The sequence below is a fragment of the Hydra vulgaris genome, chromosome 11, assembly GCF_038396675.1.
Source record: "Hydra vulgaris chromosome 11, alternate assembly HydraT2T_AEP".
NCBI lineage: Eukaryota > Metazoa > Cnidaria > Hydrozoa > Anthoathecata > Hydridae > Hydra > Hydra vulgaris.
Window position 1 is genome coordinate 49,508,101 of NC_088930.1, and position 18,334 is coordinate 49,526,434.

An 18,334-nucleotide genomic window follows, 5' to 3' on the forward strand; every position below is an offset into this window, starting at 1 on the left:
CTAAACCATATAAACTAAATAAAATACATAACAATTATCTGACTGTATAAATCATATTAAGTTAAAGACAAATAAAATGTGTTTCGTATAAGTAATTTAAGATTGCTGTTGTAGTTATAAAAGTTCATTAACTAAAGTTGGGCATTCATATCCTTTCATAAGTATTTCTGTTCTGACTCAACCATACTTTTCAATAACCCTATGTATGTGATTCAACTACACAATTCCTTTTTATAGGCTTTCTATATTTCTATTTCTTTTTGAACATCTAACATCATTTATAACTACTCTTGTAAAGCTTACTTTAGTGTATCAATGTGTCTCTCACATCTCTAACTACTTACCTAAATTTTAATGTATCTGTGTTTTTCTCTAACTATTTACAAAAACAATAATGTATCTGTGCACATCTCAAATCTTTAACTACTCACCTAAACTTTAATGTATTTGTGTCTCTCACATCTCTAACTATTCACCTAAATTTTTAATGCATCTGTCACTCGTATCTCTAACTACTCACCTAAACTTTAATGTATCTGTGTCTCTCCCTTTTAATAGTAAAATAGACTTATTGTGTCCACTTTCATCTTTTAATTATCTGCTATAAACATATAAGACTATATTATAAATACTTAACACTTTTCTAATAAAATTTCTTTTCTCTCTCAGGCATTAACGGCTAAACATTACTTTTCCTAGTTGCAAACTTTATATAGCTTATAAAAGTGAGTTTGATCTAATCTGTTCCTCTGCTGGGTATAGACATGTATAAATGATTAATAACTACAATTTCTTTCACTTAGTTACTTGCTTTTAGACTGGGCATTTATTTTGATAACTTCTTTACTAACTTTTGACCAATGTTGTGATAATTATTCAACTAACACTTACTTTAATTTTTTCTTTTGTTTTCCTGAGGATTTTACGCCTTTAATAAAGTAACTGGACTTTCATGTTCAGTTGCAAAGTTATACAAGTATATACATATTTATACAAACACACACGCACATATTATGACTGAAAATTATAAATTCCATTCGCACAGTAAAATCATATGTCCATTGTCCATGTTTAAGAAATTTATTTCTTAAAATAAGAAATATAGTACATGTTATAAAAAAAATATTTCTTAAAAAGAAATGCAATATTGCTATGCGCCATAATAAGTTGAATTTTAATAGTTTATTTGAAATTTTCCACAGGGCCTGTTTAACTGACTCAATTTAAGACCTTTGCTGCTCTTGTTTATAATTAATATGCCAAAATAATTCTATGTTTATAATTCTATGTTTATAATTCATCATTAATTATCATCATACAAAATTATATATAATGTAGTGCTGCTTATAAATTGTCTTATTTTTAAAAAGATTTTCAATATATTTTGCAGTAAGGCCTCAGTAAAAGTGTTGTTAGTGTTTAAATTTAATGTTAGTGTTAAACTTATGGTTTAACAGTGAGGACTGATAAGAAATTTAACCAAACTATAGCAATAAAATATATTATAATATAATAAACTTTTTTCTTTCAAAAATACCTTGCTTTATTGATGCACTTTTTAAGTTGGTTTTCTAGTTTAAGTTTTTTGTGTTGGAGATTAGTGTACACTAAAGCTGCTTCGTGGTGAGATGACTCATTCTTAAGTTTTTCCTCTTCTGCTTCTAATAACTGATAAACAAAGTTTATTATATATATGTAACACTGACATAACACGAATTTATTATGTAACACTGCATAACGAAAATGAGGTTTAAAGAAAGATTCTTTATATATTTTCAACAAGTCTGAGATTTTTAAACCATCTACATTTTATATTTAACATACAAACAACATTAAACATACAAAAAAGTAAATCATGGAATAATTTAAGTTTTATTTTCATAAGTCATTTGAAAAGCAAATTAAAACTCATGTTATTAAATATGTTAGTGTATTTAAAAAAAAACTCAATGTTTTTAAAGAACAGAGCAGTAATAAATTAGTAAAAAACACATTTAATTTGAGCTTTTACTGTCAGTTTCTCCTTCAGCAGGAACATCAGGCTTTAAATTAAAATAAATTAACTTCCTGATGATCCTGCTGAAAGAGAAACTGGCAGTAGAACTCAAATTAGAAAAGTGTTTTTTTACTAATTTATATGTATGTATGTATATATATATAAATGTATATGTATATATATATAAAAAAAGTAAATCATGGAATAATTTAAGTTTTATTTTCATAAGTCATTTGAAAAGCAAATTAAAACTCGTGTTATTAAATATGTTAGTGTATTTAAAAAAAAAACTCAATGTTTTTAAAGAACAGAGCAGTAATAAATTAGTAAAAAAACACATTTAATTAACTTGTTTCTCCGTGCAGTGGCTTTGTTCGTCAAGGTTCGTGTTTCAGAGTTATAGAGTTGAGAGAGGGTGATAACCACAAGTAACCTCCTCATCTGTTGTGGCCTTCTCGGCTTTGGGGAGGTGAATTTAAAAATATATATATATATATATATATATATATATATATATATATATATATATATATATATATATATATATATATATATATATATATATATATATATATATATATATATATATACAGTGGGCAAAATAATTGTCCGTACATTAATGAAAAATAAGGTTTTTTGAAAAAAGCTCTAAAACTTTAAATGATAGAAAAAAATAAATTAAACCAATAGATAGCGCACAAGAAAACAAATAAAAACGATACACCATCTTTAATTTTCTCCCGACAATTTAAATTATAATTAACTTATTTAAAAGTTTTAAAAATTTTAAAACCAAAAAATTGTCCGTACATTTGATTTAAAAGGTAAACTTTTGTTTATAAATGATTTTTATATTAATATCTTGTACTTTTAGGTTAAATAATACTATAATAAATAAAAATAAACCTTTTCTTAACTACGTAGCTATGATGGAAGGAAAAAGAAAAGAATATAGTATTGACTTACGTAAACGAGTAATTTTTGATAGGGAAAATGGATTATCAATTAGAAAAGTTGCAAAAATGTTGAAAATACCATCAAGCTCGGTTCAATATATATGGGAAAAGTATTTAAAAACAAAATCAGTGCATAGTTGGGAAAATTGAGCAGAATAGAAGAAAAAATGCTGTAGAAGTATCAAAAGAGCTGGAAAATGAATTAAATATTAAATTATCGCCACAAACAATTAGGAACAGACTGCATGAAGCCAATATTTTTGCACGGACGCCTCAGAGAAAACCATTCATCAGCATAGTGAACAAGAGAAAACGGTTGCAGTGGGCAAAGGAACATGTTCTGAAGGATGATACATTCTGGAATATGATTATTTGGTCAGACGAGAGTAAATTTAATTTATATGGAGCTGATGGTGGTGCAAAAGTTTATAGAAGAGTCGGAGAAGAATATAATGTGAAGTGTTTGAAGGCAACATTTAAATTTTGTGGTGGAAATGTTATGGTTTGAGGTTGCATGAGTGCGTCCGGTGTTGGCAAAATTGAATTTATTGATGAGAAAATGGATCAACACTTATATAGATCCATATTAGAACAGAATTTGGTGGCTTCGGCAGGAAAATTAGGACTTGGAACGGAATTTATATTCCAACATAAAAACGGTCCAAAACACAAATCTGTAACCAGATATCTTGCTGCAAATGGCATTAACGTGTCGGATTGGGTTGCACAATCGCCTGATTTGAACCCTATAGAACATTTATGGTCGGTGGTGGAAAAAAGAATGAAAGATCGAGCTCCAAAGAATAAAAACGAGCTCAAAGAATTGGTTTTAGATGTTTGGTCATCAATTAATCAAGAAATTACGTCTAAACTTGTTTCATCAATGAAAAATCGTTGTAGAGCAGTTATTGAAGCTGATGGTGGTCCAACAAGATATTAATTTAATTTTAACTAATTTTAATTTAAAAAATAACATAGTGTACGGACAAATTTTGTTTAAACTTTTAACTCTTTTCAAATAAACTTATATAACTTTTCATATATATTAATATATTTTTAACTAATACACTTAAAATTACTTTAATATTATAATATTTCTTTAAAAACTCTTAATTACAACTATCTAAATACTTTTAAATGTTGTTTTGATCAAATATAGATACTTTTCATTAATGTACGGACAATTATTTTGCCCACTGTGTATATATATATATATATATATATATATATATATATATATATATATATATATATATATATATATATATATTTATATATATATATATATATTTATATATATATATATATATATATATATATATATATATATATATATATATACATATATATATATATACACAGTATATATATACACAGCATATATATACACAGTATATATATACACAGTATATATATACACAGTATATATATATACTGTATATATATATCCATATATATACATGTATATATATACATATGTATATATATATATATATATGTATATATATATATATATATACATATATATATATATACATATATATACACTGTATATATATGTATATATATACATATATATACATGTTTTGTTACTTCATTAAAATGTTTCGATGATATAAAAGCATTTAAGATCAAACTTATTTAATTGTAACGGCTTTCTAAAACATTTGTCTTTTTTTTTTCAAATTATCTTTTCAAATGTATTAACTTTAATTATTCTTATATTAAAATTTGTTAAAAAGACTTCCGTTGTCATAAAACGCCATCGTTTATAAAAACAAAACAACTTTTTGTTTTTTAATAACGTTTATAATAAAAAATGCACACTTGAACAATTTATATATTATAAATTTAAAAAAATATACAACTGTCAATTATAATTTAAAAAAAAACAGTAAATTGTTACTTTATTTAAAAGCGTTTCGCTAATATAAAAACATTTGTTAAAAGATTTTACAAAATTTATTTCACCTAAGATAGGGGAGAGTGGGGAGAAGTGGGACACCCCTATAATTTTATTTCGCAGCAGCGCCTAATTACTGTTATTTAATGTAAATGTATAGATTTCATGTGCTCTTTTTATTAGATATCATTTCCCCTCCTTGCACGTGGTGAAAACTCCTTTTTTTGAAAGTACCTCCAAAAAGTACTTTTGCTGACAGTCTAGTAACTCATGTATGTATTTATTTTCGACTGTTGTTGCACCTTTTTTTCTATTTTATAGGCAAATGCACTTATCATCTAACATTTAATAATTAAATTTATATTTTAGGTTTAACTGTGTGGCAGCAACTTTAGTCTTATTTTGTCTTCCCTACATAGGGGTAAAGTGGGACAAAGAAAAAAGTTGCTGTCCCACCTCTCCTTAACAGTTTTGCATTATTTTATTGCGGAAATTTCTAGAACATTTTAGCTATGATTTTTTATAGTTTTCAAAATAAAAATATTGAGACGTTTAATTGGGATATTTAATTTTAGTTTTAGTTTTTATACAGTTGATTTGAAATAAAATTTATCAACACTCTATGATTTTTTCTGTTGCACAAGAACAAATACTGAGCACTTATCTAAAGTCATGTTCTGATATGTTATATGGCCTTACACCAAATCGAGTAAGAGCTCTAGCTTTTGAAATGCCAATGAAAACATATTTTAATGCAGCTGCCAATAGCTGGATGCTTAGCAGGACAAGCCATTACAATTTATGAGATGGCCAGTCTCATTCGACAAGCATGCAAAAAATCTTCCACACCAACAAATGTTATGTCAGGATTTCGCGTGACAGGAATTTGGCCTTATGATAGACATGTATATGGGGATGATATTTGAACCATCAGTTGTAACAGATAGAGATGTGCCTCAAAAACCATCCAGTGAAGGCTCATGTGAGAAATCGATTACAACTGCTACTCCTTCAGATATCTCAGGTTTGGATGTGCAACATGAAGCAGTTGTTACAGATAGAGATGTGCCTCAAGAACCATGCAACGAAGGCTCATGCGAGAAATCTAATACAAGTGCTATTCTTTCAGATATCACAGGTTTGGGTGTGCAACATGAAGCAGTAAAAGAAAACTTAACTGTATTTTCTCCTGAGTATGAGGTTATCCAAAGGTAATTTAAACTAAGTATTTTTAGTTTAGGTTTTCTTTAAATTTTAAATTATATAATACTATAATATATTTTGCAGGAACCTTCTCGTAAGATTTCAAGACGTGGACGTAAAAAGGGAAAGTGTATGATAGCCACATCAACACCAAAGATTTTAAAAATATAAAATGAAGTATTAAACAAAAAAAAAAGGTAAAAAAATTGTCCTTCTAAAATCTAAAAATATGAGGAAAAACATATTACGCAAATCGAACAGGGACCTTGATGTAGATTTCAACAAAATAACAAATGATGTTTCTGCTAATTGTTACTCACTAGAGTTTGAAGAAGAATTAGAAACTATTTCTTTTTGCGTTACTCAAAATGTGAGTGTCGGTGATTATGTTCTTTGCAAAGCATAGTGCAGAAAGAAATAGACACAAATTTTGATGTAGAGGTCAGCTTCCTGAAATGCCAGAATAAAGAAACTTCTAAATTTGTCAAACCTAGAATTAATGGCATTTGTAGTGTGAATATTAATGATATAAAAGCAGTCCTGCCTCAACCACTTGCTGGAACAACATCAAGAACAAAAGCTGAAATTTTCCAAGTGAACTTTAGCATCTTAAATGTAAAATAACTTTTTTCTTTTTTTAACAAAGAAATTTTAATTCTTAAAATGCAATCTTAATTTAATTGAAAAAGGCATTGATAATTTGATTTTTTTTCTTTCTATTATTCACCTCTCTAAGAGGGCCACTTCAGGCAAGGAGGCTACGCATTTTTTTTTGCATTTTTTAATATTTTTTTAATTATGGTTACAACCCTTTCTCAACCCTTTAACTCGAAAACACAAACCTTTACGAAAAAGACCCCCTGCGCGGAAAAACTAAGTTGAGCGTGGTACTTCCAGGGATGTGGTGAGAGTTGAACTCGGAACCTCTCGCTTACAAGCCAAGCGCTTTAACACTCCACCACTGTCGCATTTTATTTAAACTAAACTTAACTTTAAAATCAAAATTTTCTCAAATTAATATTTAACTAGATTTGGAGTCATTTTTATATAGTCCCACATCTCCCCCAAATGTCCCGCTTCTCCCGCACACTTGTCCCATTTTACCCCAATAGCAGGGTTCTTTTTAAACCAAAAAATATATACTTTATTAAAACATTCTGTCAATCTTATGGGGTAGATTCGGGGCACTAATTACTGCTTTATTTGTTAAGACTAGTTTGGTTCAATTTATACATCAAATAAAAAAGATATTGCAATTACCCTGAAAAAAAAAATTCGGGTCCCACTCTCCCTTATAATTCATAACATTTTTCATTCAGCCTGTTTCTAAAATGCTTTTTGAAATAGCCGCAGTTAAATCGTCAAAGCAAAATATAATTTGCCTGGTCATATAAAGTCCAGGCAAAATATAATTTGCTTGGACGATCGCACGTCTTCCTGTGAAAAACTTCCAGGGGTGAAGCAAGACAAAGTAAAAAGTTGCTGTCCCACCTCTCCTAACCAGTTTTGCGTTATTTTATTGCGGAAATTTCTAGAACATTTTAGCTACGATTTTTTATATATTTCAAAATATATATATATATATATATATATATATATATATATATATATATATATATATATATATATATATATTATATATATATAAACATATGTACATACATATTCTAAAAACCCACAGTCAATTTAGTGGTACTCCTTACATGTATATATATATATATATATATAAAATTAATAATAATAATAAAGCAAACTAGATAAATTTACAACATAATAAGATGTTTGTTTATTAAATTGGAGGCGCAACTGATAAGGGAACAGGTTAGAAGTCACCATAGAAAACTTTGAATATTGCAATGTCAACCTAGATCCACCAGACCAACATAAGTAGATTTTAAGCATTTAAAGAAGCTTATTGAAAGCGTTTTGTGATTAACTATGGGCTGCATAGTAAGTAAACATGGATCTACTTATGATACAATTGAATACCAACTGCACAAAATGAGAAAGACTTTAATATTGGTGTTTAAATAACACATAAATTGAATGCTAGTCAGATAGGTTGGCAAGTGGACACCTTTGCACCTCACATTTATCTAGCTTGACTATGTCATCATCTAAGATAAGAATAGTATACTCTACATCAACTACATCATGAAGCTCTAGTGGATAGATCTGAAACAATAATAAAAACTAATTCGGAAAGTTGATCTATACCCCCAAAAATTGGTGCTTTGGATTAGTAGAACATGCACATAAATGTGTACAAGGAACTTCTTTGGCCAAATACCTTAACTATAATAGTAACTTCCATAACATTAGTGTGCTCAACTTTACTTATTCCATAACAACCAGTGATGTATCGATTGGACATTTGTGGCCAATGCCAATACCAATGGATTAATTAATTACTAAAATTTTTAAAAATATAAAACCATAAAACTTTAAACTGTGTAAATCTTTTCATGGAATCAGAACTGGTAAACCATACTTGGACCCAAATTAGAGCCAAACCTTTATTTTAAAAGATATTAGTAAAGCTCAGTTAAAATATCCTTATTCGCTTCCGCTTCGAAAGTGTTGAGACATGTTTTTTTTTGCTGAGTAAGATTTAAATTTAAAAGTTATTCATTTTCAGATAATTTTGTGATATAGATATATATTTTTCTCTTTAGTTTAATATTATATTTTGTTCAATAAGTCCTCTGCTTTCTATTTGTTTTTATAGCTTTCTAGCATTTTTTTTTTTTTTTTGCATAACATTTTGAATTTTTTTTTAATTTGCAAATTGCCGTAGATTTACTTTTTTAAAAGATTGTGTTGTTTGTTTATTTTTGACGTCATTTCACTTCACGTCTTTTGTATTTTAAAAGATTGTGTTGAACTGTTTGTTTATTTTTGACGTCATTTATATTTCACTTCACGTCTTTTGTATTTTTTTATTTTATTTTATTAATAGTTTATTTTGGTAAATAAACTAGTTGTTTTAGTATTTTTCTTATATACACTTATATAACTCTTCAAAAATTAAAACATATTTTCAAATCTTTTTGTTCGTTACTATATACTATTACGAGCTGTAATTATTATTATTACATTTTTTTTTTTATTGATGTATTTTATTATTGATTTATAATCACCGTCATCACGTTGATATAAAACAATTTAACATTAATATTGTGAAAAGTACAAGAAAATGGTTAAAAAACTATCAGTTGATCCAGAAAAGAGCGGAGTATATATCACATTAGAGCTTCTAGACAAATCTAGATAGAATCAACTAGTTCACTATCAAAAGAAGTAAACCAGGTACTATTGAGAATGCGGCATTGATAACTGCAGTAAAAATAAATGAAAACAAAAGCCGAGCAAATAAAGTCATATTTTTTGGGGTGATAGAATCAACTAGTTCACTATCAAAAGAAGTAGAATTAGATGACAAAAGCAATTAGATGAAACTTTACAAGCCATTAATTAAAATGTAAATGTCAAATGGCATTTAAGAATAAAAAGAAAAAATGTTACATCAAATGGACCGGATACAAAAACCAGCCAGAAAACACCTAACTGCGCTCCACTCTTAATGGAGTTTGTAGATGAGAAAGCAGGAACGAGGTTTTATCACTTGCTAAAAAGCTATTAAATACTAGATTTAAAGACATGTTTATACTTCCAGACCAAACACCAGCCGAATAATTAGAGTTTAATCATCTCCTTAAGCAAAGGAACAAGTATAATAAAGCTTTAAATATTAATAATAAATTAAACAATACCTTTCGTTTCGTCATCCGCAGTGATAGGGTCCATTGCGTTGATGTCACTAGGACCCAAAACGAAGATTCAAACAAACATTCATTTGTTAGCTGAAAAGAGGCAATTCCAGCATGTGAAATTACAAAATCTACAAGGCAGTCAACAACAATTAAAGAGTTTCACAAACAACCATCAATTTAATCTTCTCAAATACATCAAATACATCAAGCTTTAATAAAAACAGATATTATCAACGACGTACAGGTTGTTCCAACTGGGTAGGAGGGAAAGTACAACTTGATCAGCAAGAATGCAATCAACAACATAAAAATACCCAACAAAGACGACCACAGTTTTATCAACAACAATAACAACAATACCAACAAATAAACTGCTTGCAATATTATCAACAACAACATCAACCATACCAACAGCAATCCCAGGATCAATTCTATCAATTTTCTGTCCAAAATAACAAAAATCACTTCTAACAAAATAAAGATTCTCTCCACAGAAACTCCCACAAGTAAACATTTTAAACCAAACTTCATCAAAATTGACTCAAATAACACTAAACTGTATGTACACTAATGCAACATCATTGAATCAGGCAAAAATAGAGGAACTTTCTGATTCGATTCAAAAATACTAATCACATCTAATATGTATAACTGAAACATGGTTTCATTCAACTTCTTGCTCTAACTTATTAAACTATAACTTGTTCAAATGCAATAGAGATGTCATGGCGGCGGAGTAGCATATATGTCCGAAATGATATATCTGCGTACGAAATTGACAACAAAGAAGCAAGAAAACAATGTGATACAACAATAGAACAAGTATGGTGTCAATGTAAAATAGGATCTATATTTGTGTTGGTTGGGTCTATTTATAGACTGCCAAATAACGACTTACAAGCTGCAAAAATAATAAATAAATCGATCGTATACGCAAAATCTTTATTTCAGAGGACACTGTGATGCCTTACTTATAACAGGAGATTTTAATTATCCAAATCTGAACTGGCTCTCTGAAATACAAATCATTTCAAAGATAAATAGCATGGAGAACGATTTTTTAGACACAATAAACGAACAATCTTTAGTACAAATGGTAAGTACACCAATGTATCGGAAATCCAATATGGAATCATCTAGCTTACTTGATTTAATTTTAGTCGAAAACAAGCACAGAATTGATTACATAAACAATCTTTCTCCATTAGGTGATGCATTTCAATGTCACCTAATACTTCAATATAACTATGTGATAAGTACTAACAATGATAAACAATTTACAAGTAAAAATCTTGATTTTAAAAATGGAGACTATATAAGTATGAATAAAGATATATCTGAAACAAATTGGGCAATCTTGTTTGATAATAAAAATATTGAAGAGTGTTTTAGTTTTTTTTTTAGCTAAATACAAAGAATGGTGCATCAAACATATAAAAATTGTGAAAAAAAAGAGTCAAATAAACAAAAAACATAAATGGATTAATTACGAAGTAAAACAAATTATTACAAAAAAAAACAATTTATGGCATCGCAATAACACTTTAGGATGGACATCTAAATCATTAATTAAAGAATATAAGGCAGTACACAACTCAGTCAAAAATAAAATAAAAAAATGTGTTCAGAAATATAAAATGAAACTCGGCAAACGATAAAAATAATCCTAAGCGTCTGTATTCATACACAACCAAAAAACAAGCAATTAAATCTAACAAAATTAATGCATTATACAATCAAAATGGTACTATTTCAACAACAGGTAAAGATAAAGCTAACACGTTGAACAAACAATTCCAATCAGTTTTTATACAAGAAGATAAATCGGAGCGCTTGCCCTTCTTTTAATCTCAATTGGCTATTAAACCAATAGAAAACATAAATTTCACAATTGATGAAGTGCAATTAAATTTGTCAAAGCTTAATCCTTTCAAATTGGTTGGTCGAGATGGAATCAGCTCGTATGTCTTAAAAATGTGCGCAAAATCATTTCTTTACCATTGCAACTAATTTTTCAGGTCTCTTATAATAGTGGATATAATTAAAATGCTTGGACTAAAGGGAATGTTAGCCCTATCTTTAAAAAAGGTAGTAAACTAGTACCATCCAATTACAGACCGGTCTCTACCACATCGATTCCATGTAAAGTCATGGAACATCTTATAAGGCAACACATAAACCATCATCTAACAACAAATAACTTAATCACCAAGGAACAACATGGTTTTATCCCAAAAAAATATTGTACAACCAATCTACTCAAACGCACAGATTTGGCGACAAAATGTATAGCTAGAAAAAATGGTGTTGATATGATATATTTAGACTTTTCTAAAGCTTATGATAAAGTGCCACACAGTCGATTACTGCTTAAGTTATCAATGTATGGTTCAAATAAAAAATTGCTAAATTGGATTGAGGCTTTTCTAACAAATAGGAGGCAAAGGGTAGTTATGGGTCATAATGTGTCGGATTGGGTGAATGTAATAAGTGGTGTACCACAGGGAACTGTTCTCGGACTGACTCTATTTGTATTATACATAATATTATACATAAACCACTTACCGAGAAAGCTCGACGTTTAATTTATGCTGATGATACTAAGTTAATAAAACCTATAAAACCAAACACACATTTAAAGGACTCGCTAGAACTTCAGGATAGTATTAACAAAATTTTAACTTAATGCAACATGTGGTTTATGGAACTAAATATTGATAAGTGCATGGTTATGTATATAGGTAAAAAAAACCCAAATCATGAATACTCAATCACAAATGCTAATGGGTGTATTTTCAAAGTTAAAAAAATCGAAACAATAAGAGATTTAGGAGTTACTATATCCAAAGACCTAAAAATCCATGCACATGTAAATTACATAGTAGCAAAAGCAAATAGTATACTTGTGCTTTTAAAGCAAACATTTCAATCAAGAAATGAGCACATATGGAAAAGGCTATATACCATTTATATTCGCCCGCATCTAGAATTTGCTATGCCTGCATGTATAACATATCTTTAAGATATCTTTAAAATTGAACAAGTTCAACAAAGAGCTACGAAATTTGCACATTGTATGAAAAACTTTTCGTATAAAGAGCAAATGAATAGACTTAATCTAACAATACTGGAAATAAGTAGAAATCGTGGAGATCTGATCCAAATATTTAAGCTAAAAAATTATTTGGAAATAGTAGAGTGGAAAAAACAGGAAAAATTAGAGGAAATTTTGTGCGAGAGATTGTTAAAAACTCAGACATAATTTTTTTATAAACGGAATTGTTAAGGAGTGGAACAATCTTCTGAATAACGTTAAAAAATCAAAATCAGTCTATGAATTTAAGGTTTTACTTGACAGACTAAGCTCGGGCTATTATAGTGCACCATCTACTGTTGGTGGGCTGCACAGTTAGTTTACATAAATTTATATTTATAAATACTCTGTGAAATATTATTTATGCAGAAATATATATTACTATTACTAAAAAAAATAATATACATTTTTTAGTTTTTTTCAACTATGAAAAGAAAACTTTCAAAAACTAAATACAACTTTAGAAGAACATTTTTTATTTCAACTTTAAAAAGAAAATGGTATTAAGATAAGGGGTTGTCCATAAACTACATCAAGCTAAAGGAGGAGAGGGGAGTGGTTTTGTGACGACTCAATTGGAACTTGTTACTGAAGTGTTATGCTGTTGTGTGAGGGAGAGGGAGGAGGTCAAAAATTATCAAAAATTGCTTAACCCAAACCAGCCATGAATATTTTTAAAAAAATATTAAGGGCAATCTTAAATAAAATCATATTTTATCGGAAAATATCTTGGTTTAGAAGTGACCATGTATGGTCATGGTGACCATGTAAAAGTTGAAGCAAAGACCATATAAAACTCCCTCAATATGAAAAGAGTTTTTTTGAATATTAAATATTTGACTTTGACAAAATTGAAAGATTTTGAAACTTGTTCTACTATATGTGTTTATTCACAATCTAAAAAATTTTCTTAGATGCTACACACATAAAACCTGTTCATTGCAAACCATGTTAAATCATTTAACTTTTAAATACAGGTTTCGACCATTACATAATCAGTTAACATATAAATAAATATACTTTTAAAACAATGATTAAAGATCAAAATTGATTGATTTACAACTAGTTAAATATAATATAAGAAACAATAGAATTAATAAGCAAATAAATAAATAAAATCTTTTAATATATCAGAAATAAAAACAATAAATGAACTGGTGATGCTTTGAGGAAATTTTTTTTTTTAATGAACTAGATTTTAATTTGTATAACTTTATTTACTATTTTTTTAAATTTGTCCAAGTTTTTTAACACACATATTTATTCATGTTACATACTTTCCTTGTATGTAACATTAAATTTTCTTGTATCAACATTACATACATTACATGCTAAATATCGTAGAATGCTTCAAGAAGCTTTTGGCAAACACAGTCTAGATGTTAATACACACAGAAGATGGTTTAGACAACAACAAAAAAACTTTAATATTGATGCACAATGCAAAAAAATATTTTGATGGTAAAGAAATATAACTATTTCTGTACAAACCCAATTGTTAAAAGTATTTTTATAAGCTGCCATTATGGGATCAATTTTTTTTTTAAGTTAAAGTTATATGAAAGTAACCTTAAAGAATAGAAAACAAAGATTTTTTTAAACCTTTGTTCTAAAATAATGAGCTTATCTTATAGATATGCAATAACTCAAGAAGTTTCATTAAAATTTAAGGTGATCCATGTTGAGATTTATCCAATTTGTCATGAAATATTAGCTTGATTCTTCAAAAATGTTGATATTAATTAAAGAAAAAAACTATACAAAAACTATTTAAAAAAACGATAATTTTCATTTACTTGACTAGATTATTTATTTACTAGCCAAGAAGGAAACATCCTAATAGCAGAGCTAATCAAGACGAGTTCCCTTTGTACCGAAGTACTACTCATACACTGAGTAGGCGGAGCCGGGATTTGAACCTGCAATCCTGCTGCTATTACCAATAATTATTCAGAACTTTTTAGCAGCGCTTTAACCATCTGAGCTATCCCAGCTCGCAATAACATCGCATGGAGGAAGTGTTTGTTTAAAGATAAAAAGTTTTATGAAGAAAAAAAAAATCAAAAAACATTTTGGTACTAAAAGTTTTAAAAATAAGTGTATAAACATGAATAAAGGATTTAAATAAACAAAAAGAAAAAACAAGAAAAAAAAATCAGAAACAAATAAAAACAAAGTTAAAAGAAAAAAGTCTTCGAAAATGGAAAATAATAAAAAAGAACTAAAATTTTTTCTACCACCAATATTTTATGGAAAGAAAAGGAAAAGAACAATTTTAATTAGTTTTGTACATTGTTTATATGTCATTATATATTTATGTATTTTGTATATAAAAAATGTTGAATGTAATTATTTTTTTGCATTTTTCTCTGTTAATTTAGTTGTTGTTGCTTTTTCTATCTTGATATTTACTTTTGTTTAACTAACCTATGTCATGCGAAATATAGGCTTTAATATTGTGTGTATATATTTTTTTTATTTAAGTTTGCCTTTATTTTGCTTTTTTATATTTTTCTGCGAAAAATTTTTTCTCTCGCTCTATCCTTCTGAACTTATGTGATTAAAATTTTTGTTTTCTCTTAAATATTTTTTCTCACTCATCTTATCTCATCCGTTCGTTCTCTCTTTTTTTTTCATTTTTCTTTGCTTTATATTTTTGTTCTGATTCCAACTTTTTTAATATTATTGTTCCTATTACTTCTTTTTTTATTACTTGTATTAATGTAATTTACTTTCTTTATTACTTCCTTGTTTTAATTTTTTTTTTTAATTTTATTTGTTAATTTTATTAAGGTGTCACTCCATTGACTAGTTTTTAACTATATGAGTGACACCATCTTAACTTTGTAAATTATAATTAAATTTGTAATTTTTGATTTTATGGTTAAATAAATGGACAATATACAAACCTTTAGGTTAGCATTATTAAGCATTTCCTGCCAAGCTGGTTCAAACAATGCAGGGTTGTTTATTAATTTATCCTCAGCAATCGAAATTGTTTTACGGGCACCTTGATGCATGTCACAAGCTCTTTCATATGCTATTACAGCACTAGAACATTGCAGCTGTGCCTGTAAAAAAAAATTTACTGTTTTAGTTTTGTGAGCAAGAAGAAATCATTTTTTTAAATTAATCAATTTACAAAACAACATTTGACTGATAAAAAAGATATAAGGGTCAGTGATTGTTTAAAATAATTTATATGACTAAACTTCAGATTGGTAAAATTCTTTGTCTGTTCTATCATAAGAACTATCATTTGATTTTATCATAATTATTAAATTCCCTATTTTTTCTCTTTACCTTTTTTTTACATACATTAACCTCCCCAAGGCTATTTCTAGCAAAAAGGCTAAAAATAGCCTTTGGGGATTTTTTAAACTATTGGTACTTAACACTACTCAACCCTTTCTCAACACTACTTAACCCTCACACAAGATTATTCAACTGCTTATTAAAATTACTTAACCACTCTCACTTAATATTACTCAACCGTCTCTCAACACTAATCAACCCTCACTTAACATTACGTGATCCCCTCCTAACACTACTTAACCCTCTCTCAACACTAACACAGGAAAGAAAAAAGTTAGATGCAGTACTACCAGGGATATGACAGGGGTAATTCTAGACCTTTTCAACAGCATCAACTGTAATTGGGCACCGCCCAAATTAAAATTTGAGTACCTTTTTTTTTTTTTTTTTTTTTTTTACAATAAATATTGTTTTTTTTTGCTGATTTTCTGCTAAAGTTCGCCAGAACAAGGGGATACCGCCAACCAAATTTTTTTCCTAGAATAAGCCCTGTATGATGAGTATCAAATTAAAAAAATTCTTTCTTATTAAGTAAGCTTATAAATCTACCTCCATTACACTATTGTACACCTATAGTATGGTATTTTATTAAACAAACACCTGCCAAAGCTATGGATACTGTTGATATACTTATCATAGTTGCAGGGTTCAGGTCAAATACATACATGTTTTTGTATTTGGTAAAAATAGGCTAATTTGTATTTGTATTGTGCTTGATTAAAAAATTTCTTAAATATTTGTATTTGTATTTAATTGAAATGTGTTTGCAATTACTAATATAAACTCATGCAGCATAAACTTGGTTAACTGAGAGCACTCTTCGATTGATGCGTATAAAAAATCTTAAGAAAAGAAAAAGATGCCTTGGGTAAAAAATGCTTTGAATTGGAAATCAATTTTAAAAAATCTTGATCCAGCTTACATTAATGACTTTTTAATGCAGGTCTAAGGTTTTATTTTTTAGGTTTATCTTTTATTTGTTTCTCATTTGTTATAGAAATATGCTCTTCTGTCTATTATCTATGTTCTGCAAATATCTTTTTCTACCAACTTAACTTAACTGCAAATGCCTTCTAGCTATGTCTGCAAAGTACAAATACAAGTAACTGAATAGTAGAATTACATATTTTATACATTGGCTAAATTTTACAAATTTATATTTATTTCTAACAAAATAGTTGATGTTATCATTTAAACTATACAATAATAAAAATACATAAAACAAAATAGTAAATGTGTATAAAAATTAGGAAAAAACCTTTTTTGTCTGCTCTAGCAGCTCAAAGTATGGCCTTGCTTTATCAATACTATTTCCTAATGATTTTGACAACTGTTGAAGATCACGAGTAGCATCGTTTAACTTTTGACGGAAAACAGTTCGTGCTTCCTGGAAAATTAATCAGAGTATATTGCAAATATGCAGTTTTTTGAAGAAAAAATTAGAAACAATAGAAAAAACTGCTACCTGAATGAAAACATTTTGTAATTTAAAATAAATAAACATATATCAACACAAAATATTTAAACATACATCAAGTTCTTTTTCCAAAATATTAATCAAGTCTGAAGCGCTGTTTAATTTTTCAAGTTCAATCTAGAAATTAAAATTCCATTACATATACCAGATAAAAACTTTAAACTAAACAAAATTTAAATTAACTAAATTGATGACATTTAAACTGACAATTAACTAAACTCATAACATTTAAATAATATAATCCAACATGAATTAAAAATGAAATTGATATTTTCTTTAGAAATATTAGTGAACTTTTTCGTTTTAAAAGAATAAGTTTTAACAGTAGCAAAACGTATGAAACATAAAAATTCTATAATTATCAGGTTGTTTAAACCTTTTTTAAATATTTATTATCTAAAAAAAATTTTTATATACTCAAACCTCTTATAAAATTACCAGAACTGCTTGCTTTCTGTAAAATTTACAAACTTAATTTATCTTTGGATTCAAGTACTAATGAATATAATCTTTATATTAAAAGATAATTCACAAAAGCATTAATAAGAACGTATTCAGGTTGAACAACAAATTGTTCAAGAACAACTAACTGTCATTAATTTATACTACAAATTACA

The 18,334-nt window shown here is 27.8% G+C and overlaps 1 protein-coding gene across 2 annotated transcripts in view; it reads right to left on the bottom strand.

The window, feature by feature from the left end:
* The window catches only part of LOC105847882 (SH3 domain-binding protein 5 homolog), a 46,947-nt gene that overhangs the window by 14,688 nt on the left and 13,925 nt on the right, over nucleotides 1–18,334 (bottom strand). For both annotated transcript variants that reach the window (XM_065809087.1, XM_065809088.1), the window contains exons 2-5: nucleotides 17,772–17,834; nucleotides 17,499–17,627; nucleotides 15,835–15,996; nucleotides 1,538–1,668 (exon numbers count right to left, since the gene is read on the bottom strand). In XM_065809087.1, coding sequence (XP_065665159.1) covers nucleotides 1,538–1,668; nucleotides 15,835–15,996; nucleotides 17,499–17,627; nucleotides 17,772–17,834 — 485 coding nt within the window. The remainder of the gene's footprint in view (nucleotides 1–1,537; nucleotides 1,669–15,834; nucleotides 15,997–17,498; nucleotides 17,628–17,771; nucleotides 17,835–18,334) is intronic.